General features: G+C 41.6%; 1 protein-coding gene across 20 annotated transcripts in view; it reads left to right on the forward strand.

Annotated features, from left to right (window-relative positions):
* The window catches only part of FAM53B (family with sequence similarity 53 member B), a 169,657-nt gene that overhangs the window by 76,314 nt on the left and 66,341 nt on the right, over positions 1-27,002 (forward strand). For all 20 annotated transcript variants that reach the window (XM_084841517.1, XM_084841516.1, XM_084841503.1 and 17 more), the window contains one exon: positions 1,978-2,756. In XM_084841517.1, the coding sequence (XP_084697643.1) occupies positions 1,978-2,756 (779 nt within the window). The remainder of the gene's footprint in view (positions 1-1,977; positions 2,757-27,002) is intronic.

A 27,002-nucleotide genomic window follows, 5' to 3' on the forward strand; every position in this document is an offset into this window, starting at 1 on the left:
CTCAGTTTGAAAGGTTAATAATCAAAGCGGAATCTGACTTACCTCACAGATATATAAGTTACTGATTACAGAAACTATGGAACCGCTCCTGGAATTAAAGCTAGTTGGGACGGAGATCTCAAAGAAAAAATAGAAAATGGAATATGGTCCAAAAAACCTGTAGGATCAGTCTCGACTAGAATCCGATAAAATTCTTTAAAAGTGATCTATAGATGGCATCTAAAATTTATACCATGATACGCCCCAAGTGTTGGCATAATGGTACAGATGTTGGATCTTTTTATTATCTATGGTGGAAATGTGACATAATCCAGAATTTTTGGCAAACTGTCTTTGAAGAATGTAAGAAGAATATAAAATTCCAATTGCAGCTTAACCCCAAATTAGCCTTGCTTTCCCTGTTATGGAGGAAAATAAAGATCCTCCATATAAAGAAGGAGTATTTTTCATGATGGTCACTGCTTGACAGGTTATTGCAGCTAGTTGGAAGAGTGACACAGGATGAACCTTAGATCTTTCGTATGGCTTCCTGTGGACATTACCGACATTAAAGTACTTAGGGAACAACAGGACACTGACACTTTGCCAGCTCTTGGTTCTATTTCCTAGTTTATGTAAAAAATGAAGCAAAAGAACCACCAAATACATGTGATACTCTTGGGAAAGGCTGTTTGAGATGAATAAACTTCATCTAAAGTTTAGATGAACTTTTTCTCTATTTTCAGTCATTGATGAAATGTATATCGGGCTAGTTCACACAGTCAAACAAACTACTGTAGCTTAAACAAGCCAAGGTGGCTTGCTTTATTCCCCGGTACATGGGGGCTTGTCATGTGACATGACCCAGGCCTGGCTTGTCATGTGGCATGGCTTGTTTGAGAGGAAAACAACCCTCAAATAACCCTACAGGTGATAGGTTTTTTGAGGGTTGTTTCCCCCTCAAACAACCCATCTGCCCAGGTTTGGACAATAGGGCAAATTGCTCCTGGGCAGGTAATTAGGGGAATGGTGCCCAGCATGCGCCAGGGATTAAAACAAGCCACCATGGCTTGTTTTGATCATGCAAACTGGGTCATTGTCTCTGATTTGCTGTAAATTCCCCTGATCTTTGTTGGTTTATTTGTGTATGTATTCTTAAAACTTAATAAAAACAATTAAAAAAAAACTTCTGATCATTGTTGTATTACTGGAAAGATGTTATAATTTAGTCACTGTCGGTGGTACAGTATTCCCTAGAGGCTTATTTTCACGAATAGCCTGTTTGTTTTTCCACATTCAGTACCGTGGATAACAAGCCACCCAGAACCCAACAACATCCCTGTTCTGGGTTGCTTGTTACCCATGGCAGCAAGTCACCCTAGCTGGGTTCTCATGACACAACAAGCTGTGCTGACTACAGTAATTATGCTAATCCCGCCAGCCACGATCATGTGAATCTGGCCTCTATGTAGCATTTTCAGGAGGGCTGCCAAAGGGAGAGGGGAGAGGCCCATGCCTAAAACTGCTAACGTGCACTGCGTTGAAGATGAACAATTGTTCAGTGTTGAAGCTGAATAAGTACAATGTTTAATTTACTATTACTATTGCATATCTGTTTATCAGCAACACTGTTCCAGTTCTGATTTTTGATCCTCACTAAACTCTTATATTCACATTTAAACTTTAAATTCTAAAAACAAAATTCTCAGAGAATTCTGTTATCACATGTAAAAAAAGTTGTTCATTGCTGCTTGTTCTGTTTGTTCTTGCTGCTTCTTATTTTATATTTGCAGCTTTTGCTCCGATAACAAACTTTTTTCTCTCTGTATCCTAAATGATTTACTTGTCAAGCCAAATTCTAAGGATTACCTAATTTATAATGAAGTGTCCCATGATATTTTTGTATGTGTGGGTTTAAAGAAGTGAATGATATGGCAAGTGACCCATATTGTTAATTGGAACTAATGAATGTATATTATTTTATCATTTCAAAATTAGAAAATGACAGATGGAGAGATCTCAGCAGGAAATGTCCCCTTCAGATCCAGCAGCCAAGCACCAACATTTGGGACTGCTTGCCTGACAAAAGCGAAGAAAGCTCCATATGGCAGAGAGAGGCAGCTAGCACATGCTCGGTGACCAGCTTGATCAAAGACCTCAGTCTCAGTGACCGCAATGGAAACCCCTCAGCACCTCCCAGCAAACGCCAATGTAGGTCACTCTCTTTTTCTGATGAGATGTCTAGCTGCAGGGCTTCATGGAGGCCTATAGGATCGAAGGTCTGGACTCCTGTAGAAAAGAGACGGTGTTATAGCGGGGGAAGTGTCCAGCGCTACTCCAATGGATTCACAACCATGCAGAGGAGTTCAAGTTTTAGCCTTCCGTCCAGGTCAAACACACTTTCCTCCTCCTATGACCAGTCTGGATTTAGCAACCGATTTGGATGTCAGCCATGCCAAGGAATGCAGAAGTCAGCCACTTATGGACAGACAAATGATATCTGGGGCAACGATCACAATTCTGTTGAGGGTAGCAGGGTTGACATCCAGCGATCACTCTCCTGTTCCCACGATCAGATTTCCTTTTCAGAGTATTGTCTGCCCTCGGCAAACAGCACACCCGCTTCAACACCAGAGCTGACAAGGCGCTCCAATGGGCTTTCCCGAAGTCGCTCCCAGCCATGTGTCCTTAATGACAAAAAAGTTGGAATTAAACGACGGCGGCCTGAAGAGGTAAAGGAACAGAGGCCTTCACTGGACCTTGCCAAGATGACCCAGGTAAGAGTTGATTACATCACTAACGAATGATAGGGCCAGGCCAGTGATATACAAATCACATAAGGCATTTATTTATATAGAGACATGTGTAGCACTCTGAGCATGCACTCAGAGTATTGGGTGGTATTGTGCAATTATCAAAACCAGAAAGCTGTCTAATTTCTTTACCTGGTTGAATTCTATATTTTATTTTGTTTATGTGGGGAAGTGGTTCTGTCGTTGTAAGCAGGAGATGAATTCTTATTCTAACAGGTGTGCTTTTTAGGGCCAACACCACCCCTGCCGTGTGTCAAACTTAGAAATGAAATCCTCACTGTCCAGAAGGATTCTCACCTTTTGAAACTTTCTCTTTCTCATAATGTAACATTCAAGCAACTTAATAGTTTCACAAAATTCAGCATTATTGAAATGAAATTGTGTTTCCTACAGATAAGCAGAATGTGCTTCAGTTAGCAGGGTTTTTTTTTTTAAAAAAATCTTGTACGAAACTGCAGAAGGGGGGGGCTTTCAAGCATATGCTGTGGAAAGTGAAAGAAACCTCAAGGGTGCTTAGTGTTCACCTGCTTTCTGTTTAAATTCTCAGAACTGGGGAGTTTGCTGGCTATGAGAGCTTCAGGCAGACTCTTAGCTTCTGTAATCTTCCACTTCATTATCACATTTCATTTTCAGTTGCAAAACAGAGGGCAAAGCATTCCTCTTCAGTTGGGAATCCAAAGTGTGAGCAAATAAAGATCAGGTGTGCACATCACAGAGGATGTTACTCCCATAAATCCATAATTTTCAGAAGCCATTTGTGAGATAAGCAGCCTTTAAAAATGTAAGAAATATAACTAAGTTTGAAGAACCCCTTCAAAGAACAGCATCTCAAACCAGCTTTATATTTTTTATCTAATAACCAAAGTTTTATCTTTTGTCATTTCGTTGTCAGTAATCTGTAGGCATATATATGTTGATGGAATAATGATACCTTAGTGTGGGACAGAGATAAATTGGGGTTTAAAGATCTGATAGCTTCTTCTACCCAATCCCCAACAATAGTGTATTAACCCTACTTTCCTGGCATAATTCCCGTTTTAGTTTTATTGCTGTCTACCTAATGGAGAAGCTTCCGTCCCCCACCTTCCACTTAAGCTTCCACTACCTCTAATATTCTTCTTAACATTGTTAACATTGGGTGCATGCACTTAAAGCAGCTGTTGCATCTCCATGAAGATATAATCCCTTCTCATTGTGTGTACTGCCTTGAATGACGTTTATACTTGGGATTCTTCTTAATAAACGATGCTACATGAAATGTACATACTATTTTTGTTAACAGTGAATTTCCTTAGCAGGTATGGCAGACTAGAAAGCTTCAGTTGTAAGTTACTTCCCTTTACTTCCCCATAATGTCTTTTTGTCAGTGGAAACTATTTTCCTTTTTATAAGAACATGATGCTTTACCATATTTTATGGCGCTATGGGTGATAGAACAAGTTCATTTTCTTTTGTGTTTCAGGGAATGCTTTTTCCTTCTCTAGAGAAGTTTAATAGATAAAAGGGTAAGGAAATAACATGCTCAGGTGACTTGAGGGGGAAACATTGCGTTATACTGCTCTGCAGTCCCAGTTTGAAAATGTGTCAGTGAAATTTAATATGCTAAGCTGCTTTATTAGCTAATAAACTGGATAGGTAGTAAAAACAACCTTATTATATTTTATGAGTCCCAAGTTGAAATCACACAGCTAGTATCACTGAAGGCCTTTTCATTTTCTTGTACTAGTGGAAACTGTTTTAAAATATATAGTTATGCATATTTGTACCCAGGTATATATAGGTTGTTTCATTTGCTCCAGGCTGGTATCCAAGGAAGAGTTGGTGGCTGGAAGCAGAAGGTGTAAAAGGGACTGCTGAATGAAACAAACCTCTGTGGTTGGCTTAGTTTTTTCATCAGCAGAGCTCCAGGTACATCAAACATACATGAAAGCAGAACACGGCAGAATTATAATTACTGTACACCAGACTTAAGTGTTGGTGATTTAGCAAAACATGTGCCTCCTGGAATTTCGGTGGAATAGGAAAACCTGTGACAAAACCCATGTGTATATTACCAGGTAAAGGTGATAGCAGGAAAATGGTAATCTTCAACTGGTATCACATTTACCTCTATGGAAATGATCATTGTTATGAAGTAAAGATTATGGGTTTGATCTAGGTTAAGTTACTTGAACTTAGGTCCCATTGAAATCAATAAGGCAATCTATATGAAGCCACTGGGGGCTATCATCAGGAGGTTTGGGGTGCAGTGTCACCAATATGCAGATGACACGCAACTCTACCTCTCATTTAAATCCTCGCCAAGGCTGGCTGTAGAAACCCTGTCCCAAGTGTCTGGAGTCGGTGAGTGGCTGGATGGAAAGGACTAAGCTGAAACCGAACCCCGACAAAACCGAAGTACTTTTTGTGGGAGAGAAGGGGAGGTTGGATGATGTTGACCTGGTGTTTAATGGGGTGCGGCTACCCCTGAAGGACCAGGTCCGCAGTCTGGGGGTCCCAGCTGTCCATGGAGGCTCAGGTGTCAGCCGTGAGCCGGGGAGTGCTGTACCAACTCCATCTGATACGGCGGCTGTGCCGCTATCTCCCTAACCATCTGCTCTCATCACTAGTTCATGCCCTGGTCTCCTCTCGCCTAGACTACTGTAATGCGCTCTATGTGGGGTTACCCTTGAAGATGGTTTGGAAGTTGCAGCTGGTGCAGAATGCGGCAGCCCGCCTGATTAAAGGCAGCTGTCAGCGAGACCACATCACTCCAGTGCTGAAGGAATTGCACTGGATACCAATTGTTTTTCGGGCCCAGTTCAAGGTGTTGGCATTGACCTTTAAAACTCTATATGGTTCCAGCCCAGTCTATCTTAAGGAGCGCCTCCAACAACACCAGGGACGCCACTCAACGTGATTGGCCTCGGTAGGCCTTCTGTCTGTCCCATCAGCTAGGACAGCTGGGCTGGTGAGGACTAAGGAGAGGGCCTTTTCTGTGGTGGCCCCCACTCTGTGGAATTCTCTCCCTAGTGACCTCCGCCATGTCCCCTCTTTGATGAGCCTTTAAAAACCTGGCTGTTCAGGGTGGGCATTTGGGGTGGGTTAGGGTTTTTTTTAGAGCAGTGTTATTGGTTGTTGTTGTTGTTGTTCAGTTGATTGTGTAAATTCGTTATTAGTATTGTACGCCGCCTAAAGTGGCCGGGTAGCCGGCCAGATGAGCGGCTAATAAATAAAATAAATAAACTGGCCCATTGACTTCAGTGGGAAACTAAGTTCAACTAACTTAGTCAGGAACCAACCAAATGGATTAACTCTTTCAGAATCAATGATCATTTAAGTGGAGTTTCTGTTGTAAGACCCATTGAATGGATGTTGCGCAACATCACTGCTTTGTGGTTTTTCCATATGTCTTTATTTGGGATTACTCATATGAGCTAAGATTCACAAGTGCCGCCATGAGTTGACCTGTCTGGCCCTAATAAAACAGCACCCTGGTTTTAATTTTACTATTTTGCTTTGCCAACCTTCATATCCACAATATAGTTTGACAACTATGGGTTAGTTCACACATTGCACTCTTAATTAGATCCAAACTAAATCAGATGTAGGAGGCGTGTTAGCATTCTCCCGAGGAACGTGTGGGGTCTGGTTTTTGTTTTAACTGAAATGCAGCCACTGGGGGCTATGCATTTGATTGGAGTAGTGTAGGGAAATAACCTTTTCCCAGAAGCCAATGGTTCTGATCAAAATGTTCATTCTTAAGCTGCTTTACTAAATTCACAGCCCCTTGTACGTGCATTTTCAGTTAACAACAACAACAAAATTAAGAGACATCTCCGATATCTTATCTACTGTGGTAAGGACTGGATGAGACAGAACAAGTTAAATCTTAATCCAGTCAAGACTGAAGTACTATTGGTTGGTGGACTCAAGGTTGGGTGTGAGGCCTGTATTTGGTGGGATTGCACTCCCCCTAAAAGATAAGGTTTGCAGCTTGGGGGTGCTCCTTGACTAGGCACTCCATTAAATGTACCAGTGGCATCAGTGGTGAGGGATGCTTTTTTCCAGCTCCAGTTGACGTGCCAGCCATTTGCCTTCCTGACGAAATCAGAACTTGCCATTGTCATTACACTTCTGTAATGTCCTCTGCCTGGGACTGCCCTTGAAAAGCATTGAGAAATTTCAGTAGGAGCAAAATGTCACTGCCTGATTGTTAACAAGGGCTAGGCCTCATGAACATATGATATATATTTTGTTTGATTTGCACTGGTTATCAACTTGTTTCTGGACTCAATTGAAGGTACTAGTTTTAACTTTTAAAGTCCCCAAAGCCTTGGTATCCGAGTACTTTAAGGACTGCCTACTTCCATCTATCTATGTCTGAGGCCTTGCTCTGATCCCTTGGTTGTATGAGGTATGATGGACAACTGCTTGGAGCAAGGCCTTTTCTGAGGTGATTTGTTGTTGTTTATTCGGTCAGTCGCTTCCGAGTCTTCGTGACTTCATGGACCAGCCCACGCCAGGGCTTCCTGCCACTTTGTTAAATGCCGTTCCAGATAAGAGCAGCCAGGCCCTGGCTCTTTTAAGAGTTTGTTTAAAGCATGGCTGTTTGGGAAGGCATTTGGCTGAATGGTCTGGCTTGTTGTAATATTGTTGCCTTTTATAGTTGTCTTTTGTTGGTTGTAATTTGATACTGATGATATTTATATTATCATGAGGCTTTGTTTTGTAGGTTGCTTGATATCAACTGATGAAAAAAGTCAGTGTATACATTTTTAAAATAGAAAGTAGTAATAATCACATGTAAGCTAACTTCCCTCTGACTGGAATCCCAAAGAAAAGAACAAACTTCTTAAACTAGATGTTTAGATATTTGAAACATAATTTGTGTAATTACTTTTGACTTAGGGCTCCTTCACACCGGCTTTTTATCCTGCGATTGAGATTGCTCCTTCATGGAAGTTTGTGGGCTCTTTACATGACCCAATGATCATCACAGGCATCACTAAATGCCCTTTGTTCCGTTTTTAAATATATAGCAGATAATGAACTATCAAATTACCCTTTTGTGTTCCACTTCAGTTCCCTCCATGAAAAGGGTTAAAGTGGCAAGAAGAGGAGCGAGATCAATGAAAGATAATTGAAGACTCAGATAGGGGGAGAAGGAGGGGGGAAGGGGAGTGTGTGTAAAGGGAGTCAGTTGTGAACCTGCACTTAAAACTGAAGCAGAAAGCCCCGCTTTAAATGCAGGATTTTAGGCTGCCCGTAGAGATGCCCTTAGATGCTTTCTTATAATGACCTAGGAGTCCTTGTTTTTATTTATCTAGATAGTTCCCAAATCACCTCTTCCTCCTCTAGTAGTACGTTTTAGTGCCTTGTTTATTTGAATCCAAAATACTTAGATATTATTCCTATATTATCCTGGAAATTAGCAAGACAGGGAAAACAGAGCTGCATGCCATGCTAACAACTGGGTACATATAAAAACCGTATTTGTAGTACTATTTCCACACTCTAAATATACTTTGTGTTTGAAGGTGCCCCCAAACGGTTATGGTGTGCTATATTGGACAGTGACGGAAGAATAGCACAATATGTTCTGCTCTACAGCAAGGTTCCTGCTGTGCAAGACAATACAAAATCGTCTGTACCACATCTTTGTGAGAAAACAGCCAGCCCCTCTTGTGTAGGTCCTTGTGTGATCTCACCATCTGGATGGAAGAACTAAATAAATTAGCCTCAAATGGTGGATCAGAGTCCTAAAAAGCCCAACATGATGGAATACTACAAGAAGGCATTCAAGCAAAGCAGACTTTCATGTAATTGTAATTATGATCAGCCTTTTTCATCAGAGGAAGCTGCTTTTAATGAAATGCAAAAGAATCAGTCACATTCTTCTAATTTGTACTAAAAGCTATTTTGGTAATGCTTTCTGTACAGTGCCTTGTCTTAAAACTACCTTAGGGAGGATCAGAAAACATTTTTCATTCAAGGATGAACTAAAAGCAATTAGGATTTTTAAAAAGAGATGGCTAAGAATGGTTATGGCCGAGATGGAAATGGATTGGTGGGGAAAGGAACAGAAAACAATTGTTTACCTTTTCTCAAAAATACTAAAATTAAATGACATTTGATTAATTTTACCCACAGCAGGATCATCATCATCATACTGTGCACCCGTTGCCACTGGGAGTAATGATTGCCAATGCTGTAATTGAGCTCAAATTTGAGAGATAATATCATTTCCTGGTAAACTGGCAAATCTCCAGTTCGAACCTCAGCTGCGCTGTAAACACTGGATGGCACAATCTCTCAGCCTCTCCCCCATCCCAGCAGTATGGGGATGATGATTGCCTAATGCCTATCATATAGAGTTGTGTAAGGATTACAAAAATGTTACTGGGTTGGATCCAGGATCTGCCTTCCATTCACAGAAGGTACTTGCGCCCTATGTTTTGGGATCCCCCCTCACCTCAACTCATGCCACTCAGCAGGGTCCCTTGATTTTCTGCGTAGCGTTTTCAGGGGGCTGCAGGGACTGCCATGGGAGGAGGGATGGGGAAGTTTATTTCACACGCCGAAACCTGGATCCAGCCCGGTGTGCTTTGAAATACATTGTACTGTATTGTTATATTTAGGGGAGATAGGAATATCAGCAACTGTTAGTGATTGTCAGGCTAGCTACAGATTGCTACATACATTTGAGTCCGTGCCTCCTTGTATGTAGCAGGCACCTTTAACAGTGATCCAACATGCAGGGCTTGTTTAGAAGGATTGGGTCGGCTTATCCCATCTGATAGAAATTTTTACTTTTTATACGTCCCTGACATTATTGCTTTGTAGAGCTGCATTATTGTGCAAAAACGTTAGAAACATGTTTATGTAGTGAAAGATCACACACCAGTGAATTGGGATTTTTATAAGCATTCTGATAGCAGCACAATGAAGCCATTTACAGTTACTGGTGAAAAGTAGCATGTTGCCTAAGGCAATGGATTCATTTAGGAGACTAGAGCCCTTGTTCTCTATTCTTCCTTAGATTTTTCTGTGGCTAGAGGAGAATTGCTCAGCTTTTTCTCCTCCTCAAAGGGCTGCTATGAGCCTGAGCCTCTTGGTGCTTATAAAGATCAATGAGATTCCTAGAAAGTAGATATTGTACAAAATAATGCGACCAAAATATTAAAGACAACACTGCTTTTTACAGAAGTCCAGCACGTTGAGCAGGTGAGGCACGCTCCTCCGATGTAGACTTCAGTTCTGTGGTCATGCCTCCACTTCAGAAAGGAAACTTCTCTGTATGGCCCTACATTTTAAGCTATTCATGTTTAGTCATACAGAGAAGTTTCCCTTCTGAACTGTAGGCGTGACCACAGAAATGCAGTCTACGTGGGAGGAAGGTACCCCTTCTGCTCAATGTGCTGGGCTCCTTTAAAGTATTTTCAAATGCAAGCCATTACATGTTTAGGTCTTCTGAGATTTAGGTCTTCTGAATACAGTATGTCTTGATCAAGACTTGTTAATATAGTGCAGGATCCTGTATCTGCATCTCTTTCTCACCCTCTCTCTGTGTATACATAAAGAATATATATGAAATTGCAAAACAAGAAAAATAACTGCAAGTACTAAATAGGGTAAAACCTAAACATCCTTCAGCCTTCCTCCAACCTGGTGTGCTCCAGATATGTTGGACTACAACTCCCATCACCCTGTCTAGAGCTGTGTTGGCTGGGGTGATGTCCAAAACATCTGGAGGGCACCAGGATGGGGAAAGCTAGCATACTTCAGTTTTAAACTTTTTAAATGTTTATATTTTTTTTATCATGTTGTATTTTATGATTTAACTCATGTGAACTGGCCAGAGAGCTTCAGCTATTGGATGTTATAGAAATGTAATAAATGAGTATTTGCATGTGTGAAGGATTTTGTTGCACATTGAGGTTCTCAGCTAAAAAGTGCAGTCTTAAGCCTACTGAAATATGTTTGATTCTAGGCACTGATGATTATGGAGTCAGGATTTTTCCTTATTTGTTGTCCATCACATAACATTGATATGTTTGAACCAAACGGAAATATCGAAAGAGCTGCTGAGCATAGATCCCTTTTGTGTCCTCTTTTGTGTACTGTGCTTCTGTCTACCATGCCGTCGGCTGTCAGCACTGTTATCCCTTCTACAATCTACTTTTCATAAGGTCATGGCTGTTGCAAGCTCTGCACCTTTTATCTCGAAATAATAATAAAAAAAGCAATGGGTTTATCTTTGAAAATGCCAACAAAGCAATTTTACCGAGACTTCCTGCAAGTTTGGGCAGTTAAATTGTTGATAATTTAATGACTGAGTCATAAGAGCGAATATGGAGTAAGGTAGTACAGGAAGGTGAGAAGCCTGCCTTCCAACACAAAGTCCCATTTTAAAAAAAAGCAACTTGTTTACTTCCTTTTAAGAAGAAATATTTTATCTAAAGTGAATTGCTTCCATTCATTTCTCTAACCCATAGAACGCAAAATAATTGCTCTTGCACAGCACGATCCTAAGCATATTTACTCAGAAGTAAGTCCAGTGGGACTTACCCTCTAGTAAGTGTGTTTAGGATTGCAGCCTTAATGCAGAAATAACTAACAGGCACAGATTCACAGGTGATATATTGGATTCATCCTCCAAAGAATTCAGGGCCTGTGACTCTGGAAACCTGGAACCACATCCAAGCTTTGAATGTAAATTATTTAGGGATTGTTTTTATGATCTCACCTCTAGTCCAGGATAAATTGGTAGAAAAGCACACAGCTCTAACGATGTAGTCCTTGTGTTCAGGTTACCTATTTTAAGCAGATATACTGCAAACATAAAATGTATTTCAGTGCAAAGGAATACTGATCTGTGAAGGTGCTATAAATCCCTTCCAGCAAGTCTCTACAATCTTAAAAAAAACACCCAGCAATTCCAAAGGTTTCATTAATGCCCTGACCTAGTATGATGCTACAACTCTTTCCCTGCCGTCCTGTAATCCATGTATACATAGCACATGTCCTAATCACATTTCTATTGAAGGCAAAGGCTACAAAGAATACAGTAAAAAGAGAGACCCTAGAGTGGGTAGTGCAGTCTGCAATTTAAGACCCAGGAGGCATGCTTATAATAAAGTAGCATGTACTGATTATACTTTGCCAGCCATAGAGAAGCAGATTTGTGGTGGTAATTCATGTGACAAAATGTATATATGAACCAGGTCTAGTTTAGAAATTTAAGTGTGTTTGGAAGGAATTATTAACCTGAGTCATAATCTTCTAAAAACAAACCTTAAAAGCTAATTTTGATTTAGGTAGGATAAGGGTGCAATCCTATGCATGTTTAGAAGAAAAAAGTCCTGTTTAGACAGAAAAAAGCATGGCTGGCTGGGGAATGCTGGTAGTTGTAGGACTTTTTTTTGTCTAAATATGCATAGGATTGTGCCCTAAATTTGTTAGTCTAAGATGCTACAAGACTCTTTGTTGTTTTTGCTGATTAACGTGACTTTACCTCTGAACACGATTGTCACTTATGGCATATTTTTAAGTAATAGTTCAGTTGCATAAAGAAAGCTTCTGTTAGAACTGGTTATACATGCCACTTTTTCATATCCAAATCTGGATCTTGCACTGCCCTGGAATCCTGTGTATGAAGGATGGCTAAGAAATATTCTAAATAAATATATAAATCTGTGATCTGAACCCAGCAAGAATTGTAGGGCTACATCTAGAAAGTGGCTCCCCTATGGCTGGTTTTGGCAGGCGTTTATATGTGAGAACTGGGAAGCAGGATGCAATTTCAAGGAAGATGTACTGATTCTACGAGGATTTTGTTTTAGATTATTGCTTTGGCTGAGGTATTTGTACAGACTTCATTAGGTCATAGCTTTTTTTTAACATCAGCAGGAATCAGCGTGGACACTTGCACAATCTCCATGTGGTTTGTAGGTGTCACTTGCACCCCTGGTCGTGTTCCTGTGTAGAAAACTAATTCGGATGTATCCAGCATTTTGACATGGCTGTGTGCGTGTTGATTCTCTTCAGAAAGCTATCCCATGAGTACCCCATATTATAGAACTGGCCCTTCATGCCATCATTCCTTTGAAAGAAATTTTGTCAGTAGCGGCTTGAGGGTGAATTGTGTAGATATCTACAGCTCTTGCAAGAACGTCCTCCCCTGCTGCTCCCTATGGTGAAAGAGAAAGGAAGGCTGCCATGTCGTTTGAACGCTGAAAAGCTTTCAGCTTAAAAATATGTGTGTGAGAAACCCTGTACCCAGGCAAGTTTAAGTATTCAAAACCGCCAGCGTCTATAACACTTCACTTTGGCATTTGAGGAACTGTAAGTGGGGTTTTGTGTTTGTTTCTTTTTGTACATGCAATAGCAGAACAGCTGCTCATAGAGCTTCCTCCCCCCCTTTTTGTTTTTTAGCGCTGTTTTAATCCCTGACATCAATCAAGCCACAACACTTAAAGGGGCACAAAAGCTCAATTTGTTCTAGTATTGCCCCTGACATGCTTTCCTCCCATTGGGAAGGCAGGGGGACATAATTGTAATGCCATATAATAGAATTGCATTAATTTCTCCTAGTGACAGAGTGAAGGAGGAAGGTGAACTGTAGTGCTGAGCTTTTAAAGAGAGCTGTTAAGTATCTCAAACAACTTAATTTGGCTATCTCCGCAGTTTTGATGGCTTGCACAGATAAATCATGCAACATTTCAGTCCAGCCTCAAATCTCTATATGCTCTGGCTACCCAAATTCCATTGTCACTGCTGGCCAAAGGGGTATATTGAACTCTCATGGGAAGCAGAATAATATCATATAGCTATGTCAAGGTGGGTAGTAGCAGGGCTGTTTATACTGGGAGCAAAGCCAAAGCTATAGCCAGCCAAGCAGGTGGGTCAGAAGGATTCGTTTATTAGGGTAAAGCATATAAAGAAAGGCGACAAAGGAGAAATAAAATCCAACCATAAAGCATCAAATGACATCTTCCTTTTCCATGCTGTATTAGTTTATGTTCTTGACGGAACAACTGGAAGTCCAGTTTCATGCAGTTTATCGTTCAACATGAAATCCATATTGTTTCTTAATAGCCACACTGGTGATAGGGTAATTAGGGTGGTAGCTCAGAGACTTGCGACTCGCTTCTTTCAGCCTCCACAATAAAATGTAGGACAGTTACTATCAATTGAAAGAGTAAGTCACTGAAAGCATCAACAGTGAAACAGAGGATTTAGAAGATTTAAGGGATGGGAACCAAGTGCTGCATGTTCTTTGCAGCAGGAACACATGAAAGGAATGCCTCTTCACCCTGTTGTAATGCATAAAATTTCAAATGTTTAACAGCAATACATCCTGATCCCCTGGCTTCCTCATCCCATTACTCTTGTGAGGAAAACCTCTGTGTGTGTGTGTGTGTTTATTGTGCTGAAAACATGCATCAAAGTTAAGAATAAACATCTTAAAGGAATATAAGCTTAATTTGACCAGATTCAGAGTAGGTGTTAATTGCTTCACTTTGACCAAAACAACGTTGCCTTTAAAGGGAAAACACAGCAGCCTAAGGCAATGTGATTTACCAAAAAAAGAAGTATAAAACCTTAGGAAAATATATATTTACTACAACTTGAATATATGACTCTTAATACAATTAGTAATATTTTCTAATTTATCTGAAGCTTTCATTACTTAGGAAACAAAGTAAAATGTACTAATGCAAGAGTATCTAGTATTAGTATAACAAATTGTTACTCTAGAATAAAAACATAATTCAATATCCAGTGAATTAATCAGACTGGCCTGTAAATACATTTATGTCTCTCTGATCCATCTGTCTGTCAGCCTCACTCATGTTTAGAATGGTCAGTTATCATTTATAAGCAAGGAACAGATCGATGTTGGCACTGTCAAGAAGGAAATGCAACTGCTTACCACATATGGTGGAGTTGTCCTAAGGTGGCATATTTTGGAGGGGAAATAGTAAGCACAATTAAATTTATGTTAGGTTATGAGGTACCATTAGACCCTATTGTTATCTTATTAAGATATTTGAAAGAGGAGTAAGTAAATATCAGGATGTTAAGTAAATATCAGGAGTTAACTTGGAATTTATTTGCGGCAGCCAAAATATTAATAGCCACCAAATGGAGAAATAGCAAGGTACTCGCTATTAAAAGCTGGTCATTGAAAGTATATGAAATAGCAAAAATTGTAAAATTAACAAAATATGTACAAATAAGAGACAGGAAGAAGGTTCTTTCAAAACATTTTCAGTAATTGGAACCCCTTTTTAGAGTTTATGAGTTAGATATTGGTAAATATAAGACAAATTAAGGAATTGTGCAATTTTGATTAGATGTATGGTAAAATTAAGGGGCCGCGGTGGCTTAGTGGTTAAGATGCTGAACTGTAGACTGGAAGGTCGGCAGGTGAGCAGTTCGAGACCCGAGTGCTGCGTGACGGAGTGAGCTCCCATCTTCAGTCCCAGCTTCCGCCAACCTAGCAGTTCGAAAGCAAGAAATTGCAAGTAGATAAATAGGTACTGCCTCGGGAGGAAAGTTAACAGCGTTCCGTGCACCTCGGTGTTCAGTCATGCCGGCCACATGACCACAGAAGCGTCTTCGGACAGCTCTGGCTCTTCGGCTTAGAAACGGGGATGAGCACCGCACCCTAGAGTCGGACACGACTGGTTGGGGACACCTTTACCTTTTTATGGTAAAAGTAGGACTACCTCATCCTTCCTGAAGGAGTTCTGCATGGCATGTATGATGGCCATCACATTTTATCTTTACAACAACCGTTTTGAGGACAGAGCTGACAAGGTTACCTGGTAAGCTTTGTGGTGGAGTGGTGATTTGAGCCCGGCTCACTTAGTCTAAGTCTATCATTTATGGCTCTTCTATGTTGTCCTTTAAAAACTGTGTCAAACTGTTGCCTGAGATTATCTACCTTCTCAAATCTAGTTCCATATGAAAACACACTTAACAGGCAGAACCAAAAGGTGGCAAGCCTAATACAGAGCTAACAGTGTTGTTTCCGTCTTACTTTTCCATAAGTATTTCTGTCCTGTTTCACATGGCCAAAATGTTGATAGCTGCATCCTGAATTGTCCTAAATCTTGGTGATTCAATTGGCAACCCTATGTACATTTAAAAAAAAAAACTTTATGAAAACATTTATCAGGGAACAGCTAACTAAAGGAACATACACAAGCATACAGAAAATAAATAGAAAAGGTATTTGGTTATATGCGTGTGCATGCATGCAGAATTTTGTATATTATTATTAAAGTTATATAAAATAATATCAAACAGTAATCAATTAATAATAAAACAATCAACTGTAATACAAAATGCAACCCTATATACATTTTATGACATGGTGGTTGCTTGGCAAATGGGAGAACCTTCACACACAGAGCCATGGTAATGATTGCATAAATGCATGCATTGTCATGCGCAGCCTCTATAGTTGTGCTCATCTTCCTGAGTAGCAATGGAATATGAGGTTTGTGAGGGAGGCACAAAAAATTCCAGATAAATAAAGAAGCTTTGAAACATGTTGCTTGACTTGTCTGTGCCTGCTGTACCCATCAGGATGTAACTGGGGTAAGTCCCCCAATGCAAACGAAGTCTGTGTTTCCACATCTTATTTGCCTAATACATACAACGTGGTTTTTCCAGTCTAAGGTGATGCCAGGGAGTCAAAAATCATTTAACTGTAAGACAGCATAAATAAAAATTAATAATAGTAATTTCTGACAGTCAAACTAAAGTAGAGCTACTCTGTTTGGTAAAACAGAGTAAATGGGCTACAGGCATCTATACCTAGTGCATGCAGGGATATGACTCAATGAACATTGGCAAGCCACAGGTGTATTAGGATACTAAGAAGTGATTAGAGCCCAGGGAAGGTTTGTAAAAGTTCTAACTGATATGGTTTTCATGCTTAATCCAGATCCTTTATGGTAGTTGCTCACACAGCAGAAATTGCTTGCATAGTTTTTCTCTGTTATGGTGAGAAGTAAAATCTTCTTCTCATTGTGATTGCATCATACCAAAGACATCTCTTCTCCTTCTAGGCTTGAGCACCAGCAGAGAGGAAGATAATCAGATATATTCTTTGATTATAATTGGTGCTTGTAAAGAATGGGCAGGTGTAGTTCTCTAGCAGCCAGCTGCTCTGCAGACTCATAAACGTTCATTCTTTACTTCTCAGGCTCCCTCAACAGACAAATGCACTGAGACAGCAATTTGTCATTTGAATATATGGCTGCCTTTGTTTTCCTGCAAACGTATTATAGGAGCATATGAAAACAAGAAATAAAAAGATCGTGTTCTTTGAACTAAATATGCTATGGCTTAATCATTAATAAGCAACAGGTCAGGCATGCATTAAATGTTTTTAAACTGACAGATTTCCTCGTACGAAGGAAAAGGCAGGAGAGCTAAGGAAGGGATCTATTTATCAAAGATTGATTTAGAGTCAGAATTACAGTTGCGAATATCTGCATTTTTAATTTTCAAGGGCAACCCCACATATTTACAGTATGTATATGAGTGGGCATGATGTTTCTGAATGGTTATGGTAGATCTAGGTAAAAGGAAGACAACATGTGAGGCCTTAGGTCAGGGCTTTGCATGGGGAATAAGATGACCAGTAGCAAGCTGGTCAGCACTTTAAATGGGGAACTATGAATAATTGTCTTTTACCATAATAAATAGTCTTTTAAAACACGTTTTACAAGAGAACATACATGTTTCTATAAAAAAAAGGAGCATATGTGTTTCTGTAAATAAATAATAATTTTTAAAGGATGTGTACCTATAAATAAATGGAAACTTATGCTCCATAATCCTAGAATCTGAACTAACGTACAAATTAACATGTACATTAACAAACTGCAAAAGAAGAAATGTAATTTTCTGGAGTGCAAGTAAATGTTATTTACCAGATAAAATCCCCAAGCTTACAACTTTACTTTTTGACAACGTGGAACATTGACAACAGTAATCAATGTTTCCCACATCCCTAGAACCTTTGTTGGGTTCACATTTGGCCAGGATAAATTTTATTCTGTCATCATTAAAGCTTCTCAAAAAAACAAAACCATATATTTGTCTAACGCAAGCAAACTGCAGCATTCTTTTGCCAGGCCAAATATGGAGATAGTGATAGAAACAATGGCCAGTGCATTGACTGGAAGCCATTCAGTGAGCTTTTATTGTTATTAATATTAATGGTAACACTGAAATATTATTTGGGTTTCAGACTAGAATCTTGGGTTCTGTAAATTCAAATACCACCAGATTTGAGGGGGGGAAATCCCTTGTTCCGTGAAGGGTCACTTAACACTCCATGTAAAATCAACCTTAAAAACTTGACTAACAGGTGAATTAGAAGCAAGTTTCATGAAGGAAGCAACCATGGTAGACAAAACAGAAAAAGGAAATAAAAGCAGAGAAGCAACCCCCGCCAACAATGTTCTTAGCAACAACAAGATAGCAAGGAGGGCTAAAAACAACCGTGTGTCAATGTAGAAAATGTATTTGGTAATTTCAACAGCTGCGCTGTGGATCATGTAGCATTAACTGTTTGGCAAGGAACACTAGATGTAATCTGAAATGGCATGAAGTTAATTGTCATCAACAGAGATACAGCTGTAGTAGTTCAATTCAGATGATATGGTTAAACCTAAAAGTGTTCTGCCAACTTGTTGGGGCACTTGCTTGCTTTTTCCAAAAACGCAAGGTTTGTGTCTTGCTGAGTTCATATTCTGGATGTTCTGCTCCAGGGCAGCAAGATGTAAATGGATACATTATCCATTAGGATGTGGCAATGTCACAGATGGATGGTAAAGTACAGACAGCGGCATCTGTTGTGTACAATAGGCCATAAAAACTGGGATATCTTAATGCCCCCAGATGGATTTTGAACATTAAATTGCAAGCTCTGGAGAGACCAGTTCGTAGCCATGCTGGTTCTGCACAGGGAGACACAATGACCTGGTTCACATGACACAACAGCCCACCGTGGCTTAATTTACCCGTGGGGGCTGTTGTGTTGTGCCGGGTACCTGGCTTGCCGTGTCATTCAAACCCAGGTGGCAGGGGTTGTTTGAGAGTTAGACAACCTTCAAATAATGCATGACTTGTTTTAGGGCTGTTTGAGGGTTGTCTTACCCTCAAACAACTCCTGCTGGTGCCCAGCACAATGTGACAGCCACTGTGGATAAATTAAGCCGCAGTGGGTTGTCGTGTCATGTGAACCAGGTCGGTGTGTGAACACAGACGACCAATTACAGATGGTTACTTGCAACTATGTTTATTTAGCTACTTCGTAAACCAGTCATTTGTATCATACTGTCAATTGGTGAGAATTTGATCTCCCTTCTGCTCCTTATCAAAAATCTAAGGAAACGGGGGAAAGTTATGTGTCCCTGCAGCTTGGTGCGGTGTTACGGATAGTCATCTTGTCAAGTGGTCGCAAGTACACAGTTGCCACTTAATAAAATGTTCATTTATACTTACTAGTGATGTGCAAAGGGGCCGCGGTGGCTTAGTGGTTAAGATGCTGAACTGCAGACTGGAAGGTCGGCAGGTCAGCAGTTCGAGACCCGAGTGCTGTGTGACGGAGTGAGCTTTCGTCTTCAGTCCCAGCTTCTGCCAACCTAGCAGTTCGAAAGCAAGAAATTGCAAGTAGAGAAATAGGTACCGCTCCGGCGGGAAAGGTAACAGCGTTCCGTGCACCTCGGTGTTCAGTCATGCCGGCCACATGACCACGGAAGCATCTTCGGACAGCGCTGGCTCTTCGGCTTAGAAACGGGGATGAGCACCGCACCCTAGAGTCGGACACGACTGGTTGGGGACACCTTTACCTTTACCTTTTAGTGATGTGCAAAGTCCCTCATCTCATCTCAAAATCCTTTATTTTTAAAATACCTTTCCTTGAGAATGCATGAAGCAAACGGTCAGTTTTTTCAAGTTTTTCCAAGAAAGCACAGAGAAAATTGCAAACCTCCTGCTCCCCATGAGAAAATGATGGCCATGAGCATCCTCAAGAGCATCAAAGCCAAGTACGGACTGGCCAGCAAGGCCTTGCATCTGTCTAGCAAGCCCTTGCCACTACAAGTCATCTATTCCCCCTTCTCAAAGGTAAGGGCTTTTTTGTTTGGGAAGGGGAGGGTACTTCCTGGGAGGGCTGGCTTTGAGTGAGGACAAACCCCATTTCAAGCCAGACCCAAATTCAGAAGGATCTGAATGTGGCTCAGAATTGGTCTAGATTTTTTGAACCAGATGAGCTTATATTTCAAGCTTTGCCACATCCCACTTTACTCCCATCCCTAGTATTTATCCGTAGAACCAGAGCTAAGCTGCTTGAGACATAGTGTCCTAAGCAAAAAATAAAATACCCTTCCTACCACCCACTTCACCTCTGACTTTGACAGCCATTTTTCCCTATGCCATTTTGTCACGTTCCAACAACATCAGTCTTCTCTCCATCCCTACCTTTACAGAGTAGTAGTTAACTTGCCCTCTTCTTTCTGTGCCTCTCAGTGATTCTTAGTCCCCAGATCCCAGCTGGCTGCTGCTCCTGACCCCCTGAGGTATCATATTTGGTGTTAAGCCCCTAGACTTTCAGAGCCACTAGAAACTGTGTTATTCCCATCTAGTTTTAGGCCTTCCATCCTGCTTTGATGTCAGTTGTTTCTTAGCAGCAGAAACCAAAGCATTTCTTTTATATCTGCTGCTGCAGCAGCAAAAACTGCCCCTGCTAAGTGCTGCCCCATCAAGTAGTAGGGCTTTCTCTGCAAAAGCTAGGTGAAATAATATTTATTGGACCAACAACTTCTGATGCTGCTACTCTTCCAACCTTGACTGGGTTCACACAATGCAATAACCCACACTCAAAGTTGAGTATGGATTGAGTGTGGGTTGTCGCTGAACTGTGAGTTGTCTTGTCTGAACACAGCCATGCTAACAAGCCATGATTTGTTAACCACGAACAACCTATGAGGAGAAGCCATGGTTTGTTGTTGAACTGTGAACTATGGCTTGTTCGTGGTTAACAAACCTTAGTTTGTTATCGTGGCTGGGTTCAAACAACATAGCAACCCATGGTTCAGTAACAACCCATGGTTCAAGGACAACCCACCCTCAACCCATACTCAACTTTGAGTGTGTGTGGCTTATTGTGTTGTATGAACCCAGCCATTACATGATTCTTTCTTAGGCCAGGGCATTTGTAACTGAAATAAAAAAGGACGAAATAAGGATATTCTTTTCTTTTTTTGCTGGTGAAGGAAGCCTTTCTCCATATGACAGAAATACCTAACTTGAAGTCTCAGGTCAGCAAAGCAGTGGAGAATGAGAAGCGGAGATTGTGTGCTTCTGGAAGGAAGTGCTGATGGTTTATTCCAAGGCTTCTGTAGCCTGAACGGCCATCTGTAATTATATACACTCTGGATGTGATTCTATTTATTGCTCACATTTTGCCCTAGATTGATCTGATACTGTATTTCATATGAGACAGCTGGTTTTTCAAAAAATGATCTTGAAAAGGCCTTTACTCATTTATATTCCCATTAAGCATTACTTTATGTATATTTCACACAATTAAAAAGTGGATCTTTGTGAAGGACATTTCTGCAGGAGGATATTTTGGGCTGTGAAAACTGCATCAGTTAATGCAGATCAGAAGACTTGCAGCTGTGTTGAATAAGAAACATAGAGTAAGGGTAACAATGTTTTTCTTCTAAATAAGTCATTTAGAGTCTTGCAAACTTTTGAAGTGTATGTTTATCACCAGACATAGATGTTCAGAACAAATTAAAAATAGAACTTACATGTTCAGGCTGCTACCTGAGTGTACAGCTCTTAGACCAAACAAAAAAAGTTATTAGATTCAGTGTAATTAGTAGTAGCAGCAGAAGCAGTACTAGTACTTCTAATAATATTGATTTAGGATGAATACTGCACTACGAGTGATTATTTCTCTGCACAGGAGGCTCGCTTTCTGCATTAGATGCAGAAGGTGAACATGGGATGGGTGGAGAGTGACAGAACCCAGGAATTACCAAATGAGTCAGCAAGAATTTGTTGTTGTTTATTCGGTCAGTTGCTTCCGACTCTTCGTGACTTCGTGGACCAGCCCACTCCAGAGCTTCCTATCGGCCATCACCACTCCTAGCTCCCCCAAGGTCGAGTCCGTCACCTCCAGAATATCATCCATCCATCTTGCCCTTGGTCGGCCCCTCTTCCTTTTGCCTTCCACTTTCCCTACCATCAGCATCTTCTCCAGGGTGTCCTGTCTTCTCATGATGTGGCCAAAGTACTTCAGTTTTGCCTTTAATATCATTGCCTCAGGTGAGCAGTCTGGCTTTATTTCCTGGAGTATGGACTGGTTTGATCTTCTTGCAGTCCAAGGCACTCTCAGAATTTTCCTCCAGCACCACAGTTCAAAAGCATCTCACTCAGCCTTCCTTATGGTCCAGCTCTCACAGCCATAGGTTACTACGAGGAATACCATTGCTTTAACTATGTGGACCTTTGTTGTCAGTGTGATGTCTCTGCTCTTCACTATTTTATCAAGATTTGTTATTGCTCTCCTCCCAAGAAGTAAACGTCTTCTGATTTCCTGGCTGCAGTCAGCGTCTGCAGTAATCTTTGCGCCTAGAAGGACAAAGTCTGTTTGTGCCTCCATGTTCTCTCCCTCTATTTGCCAGTTATCAATCAAGCTAGTTGCCATAATCTTGGTTTTTTTGAGGTTGAACTGCAACCCAGCTTTTGCACTTTCTTCTTTCACCTTCGTCATAAGGTACCTCAGCTCCTCCTCGCTTTCAGCCATCAAGGTGGTATCATCTGCATATCTGAGATAAATCCCAACGATTTTAACTCCAGCCTTGGCTTCATCAAGCCCAGCATGTCGCATGATGTGTTCTGCGTACAGGTTGAATAGGTAGGGTGAGAGTATACAACCCTGCCGTACTCCTTTCCTAATCTTAAACCAGTCCGTTGTTCCGTGGTCTGTTCTTACTGTTGCTACTTGGTACTACAGATTCCTCAGGAGGCAGACAAGATGACTTGGTATCCCCATACCACCAAGAACTTGTCACAATTTGTTATGATCCACACAGTCAAAGGCTTTAGAATAGTCAATAAATCAGAAATAGATGTTTTTTTGAAACTCCTGGCTTTCTCCATTATCCAGCGGATATTGGCAATTTGGTCTCTACTTCCTCTGCCTTTTCTAAACCCAGCTTGTACATCTGGCAATTCTCGTTCCATGAATTGCTGGAGTCTACCTTGCAAGATCTTGAGCAGTATCTTCCTGGCATGTGAAATAAGTGCCACTGTTCGATAGTAGTAAAGGTGCAGGTAGGATGACACAAAGACAATTCAGACTGGGGTCATAGAATCATAGAATAGTAGGGTTGGAAGGGGCCTACAAGGTCAGACATTGCAGATAACCCATGATGGGGTAATTAAGTCATGATGGCTTACTTAACCCATCGTGGGTTATTGTGTCACCTGGTGGGAGATTTTTAACCTACAGTGGCTTATTTGGCCAAAAATAAGTGGTCTGCAGAATGGATAATTTAACCCATCATGGGTTATCATGTTGTCTAGCAGTCACTGTGGGTTATTTTGGCTGGCTACACAGCTGTGCGGGAAGAGTGGTCAAAACCGCTGCTGCTCTGCTCTTTGCTGGCTTTGCGCTTAGTAACACATTAAAGCAACCAAGCCAGCAGTGTAAGGGGGTGGGGGGATGAGCAGGATTAGGACCAAACCTCATAGCCAGCCTCGCCTACCCAGAAGGCACCCGATGCATCATCAAAACCCAGCATCCTAGCACCAGTGAAAATCCAAAGTGATTCGAAAACCTCGGGGGTTTGCAGGATCCAGACAAAACTTCATACACAGCCTCCTCCAGTCAGGAGGCACCCTATCCACCATCAAAACCCAGTGCAATCACTCACCAAGCAGAGAAAATCCCTAGTGCAGCAAAAAGTGGGTGGTGGCTAGAAAACCTTGGGGGTTTGCAGGATCGGGACCAAATTCCACATGCAGCTTCTCCTAGTTGGGAGGCACCTGATGCACCCTCAGAGCCCTGCACAATTACCCCAGGGGAGCAAAAATCCCAAGTGCAGCAAAAAGGGGGAGATGTCTATAACACCATGGGGGTTTGCAGGATTGGGAGCAAACCTCACAGCCAGCCTCCCCTACTCAGGAGGCACCTGATGCACCCTCAAACCCCAGTGCTCTTACACTGACAGTAGCAAAAATCCAAGGTGGCTATAAGCCTTGGAGGTTTGCAGGATCAGGACCAAGCTTCATAGAGATGCAATGCTCACTTGCTAAAGCACAATCATCCCCATAGGCATTATGAAACCTTGGGGGTTTGTGGGATTGGGCCCAAACTTCACAGCACAGCTTCTCCTCGTGGGGAGGCACTCAATCCACCATCAAAACCCAATCATCCCCATAGGCATTGCTGGCAAAGAAGCTTTAACATCTTCCCAGTACTGCAATTGTGAAGTCTTACCCCTCCGCTTTTTGCTGCACTCAGAATTTTTGCTCCCCTGGGGTATTTGCAGTGGGTTTTGATGGTGGATTGAGTGCCTCCCCACGAGGAGAGGCTGTGCTGTGAAGTTTGGGCCCAATCCCACAAACCCCCAAGGTTTCATAATCATATCCCCCTTTTTGTTGCACTCAGGATTTTCGCTGGTTGGTGAGTGATCGCGCCGGGTTTTGATGGTAGATCAGGTGCCTCCTGACTGCGGGAGGCTGCGTATGAGGTTTTGTCCAGCTCCTGCAGACTTCCAGTGCTTTAGAGGTGAAACAGCACCACTGCTTGGGCAGGAGAACTGCAGCAGGACAGGGGGCGGGGGTGTGAGTCAAACTATGCACAGTAGCTTATTAGTCCAGTCATGTGGTAGGGTATCATGGACTATTTAAAAAATAAGCTACTATGAGTAGCTTATTAAGCCACCGTGGGTTATCGTGACTTCCGAACATGGCTTCAGTCTTTGCTGCAGAAGTGAATCTTGAAAAGGGAAAGTATAAGGATCAACATGGTGGCAGAATGAAGACATGGAAGGGAGCCAGTAGCAGATGAATTTGTGTAGGGAAGAGATATTGAGAAGAAGTATAATGGAAGACGAGGGAGGACTGGTGTGTGGTGCAGTGTTGTGAGTGGTTGCGCTGGAGGTTTCGATATTAACTACATTTCTATACCGCCCCAGAGCCAAAGCTCTCTGGGCAGTTTACAAAAGTTAAAACATTAAAATACAATATACAAAGTTTAAAAACCATTTACATAAAAGCATACAGGCCATATATACAAAAAATATATAACTGAAAACAACTTTGAACTAAAAACAATTTTTAAAAATCCAACAATTAAACATCACAGCTTAAAAACAGTACACAAAAGTCAGGAAAGGACTGAGAGTTCTAAAAAGGGAAGGCCTGATGGAATAATAGAGTCTTTAACGCCTGCTACAAACCTGCAAAGAGGTCAGCAGGCGCATTTCAACTGACAGGTCATTCCACAACTGAGGGGTGGCAAAGGAAAATGTGCTCTTGCATGTGGCAGCCAATCTCACATTAGGATCAGATAGGAGATGCATTAAGCATTTTGTTCCCTATGGTACAAATACTATATCTGGCCAGATAGCACGCTGAGGACCCAGGCTAGTGGTGGGCAGGTCCTGGGCTAGAAGTAGGGCCTGTGATCTTCATCTTCTTACACACACTTCCTTCCCCCACTCACTGTCTCTCTGTGTCTGTCTGTCTGTCTCTCTCTCTCTCTCTCTCTGTCTCTCTCTCTCTCACACACACACACACCCAACTGACTTTCTCTCTCTCTCTCTCTTTCTGTTGTTGTTGTTCAGTCATTACGTCGTGTCCGACTCTTCGTGACCCCATGGACCATAGCATGCCAGGCCTTCCTGTCCTCCGCTCTCTCCCGGAGTGTGCTCAAGTTCATATTCATTGCATCGGTGATGCTATCTAGCCATCTCATCCTCTGCTGTCCCCTTCTCCTTTTGCCTTCAATCTTTTCCAGCATCAGGGTCTTTTCCAGGGACTTTTCTCTTCGCATTAGGTGGCCAAAATATTTGAGCTTCAGCTTCAGTATCTGTCCTTCCAATGAGCAGTCAGGGTTGATTTCCTTTAGGATGGACTGATTTGACCTCCTTGCAGTCCAGGGGACTCGTAAGAGTCTTCTCCAGCACCACAGTTCGAAAACATCAATTCTTCTGCACTCAGCCTTCCTTAAAGTCCAGCTCTCATAGCCATACGTTGCTACTGGGAAAACCATAGCTTTGATTAGACAGACCTTTGTCGGCAAGGTGATGTCTCTGCTTCTTACTATGCTGTCTAGGTTTGCCATAGCTTTCCTCCCAGGGAGCAAGTGTCTTTTAATTTCATGGCTACAGTCACTGTCTGCGGTGATCTTGGAGCCCAAGAAAATAAAATCTGTCACTGCTTCCATTTCTTCCCCTTCTGTATGCCAGGAAGTGATGGGGCCAGATGCCACGATCTGAGTTTTTTTAATGTTGAGTTTCAAACCAGCTTTTGCACCCTCCACTTTCACCCTTAGATCCTCTTCGCTTTCTGCCATTAGGGTGGTATTGTCTGCATATCGGAGGTTGTTGATAATTCTCCCCGTAGTCTTAATTCTGACCTGTGATTCATCCAACCCGGCTTTTCTCATGATGTACTCTGCATATAAATTAAATAAGCAGGGGGACAATATACAGTCTTGTCATACTCTTTTCCCAATTTTGAACCAATCGATTGTTCCATGTCCGGTTCTTACTGTTGCTTCTTGTCCCTCGTACAGGTTTCTCAGGAGACAGGTAAGGTGGTCTGGTACTCCCATCTCTTTCAGAATTTGCCACAGTTTGTTGTGATCCACACACTCAAAGACTTTAGCGTAGTCAATGAAGCAGAAATAGAGTTTTTTCTGGAATTCTCTTGCTTTCTCCATGATGCAGCGAATGTTGGCGATTTGATCTCTAGTTCCTCTGCCTCTTCGAAACCCCACTTGTACTTCCGGTAGTTCTCAGTTCACATGCTGCTGAAGCCTAGCTTGTAGGATTTTGAGCATCACCTTGCTGGCATGTGAAATGAGCGCAATTGTACAGTAGTTTGAACACTCTTTGGTGTTGCCCTTCTTTGGAATTGTAATGTAAACTGACATTTTCCAGTCTTGTGGCC

The sequence above is a fragment of the Heloderma suspectum genome, chromosome 3, assembly GCF_057233095.1.
Source record: "Heloderma suspectum isolate Gila_16-S chromosome 3, 16-S_ref, whole genome shotgun sequence".
Lineage (NCBI taxonomy): Eukaryota > Metazoa > Chordata > Lepidosauria > Squamata > Helodermatidae > Heloderma > Heloderma suspectum.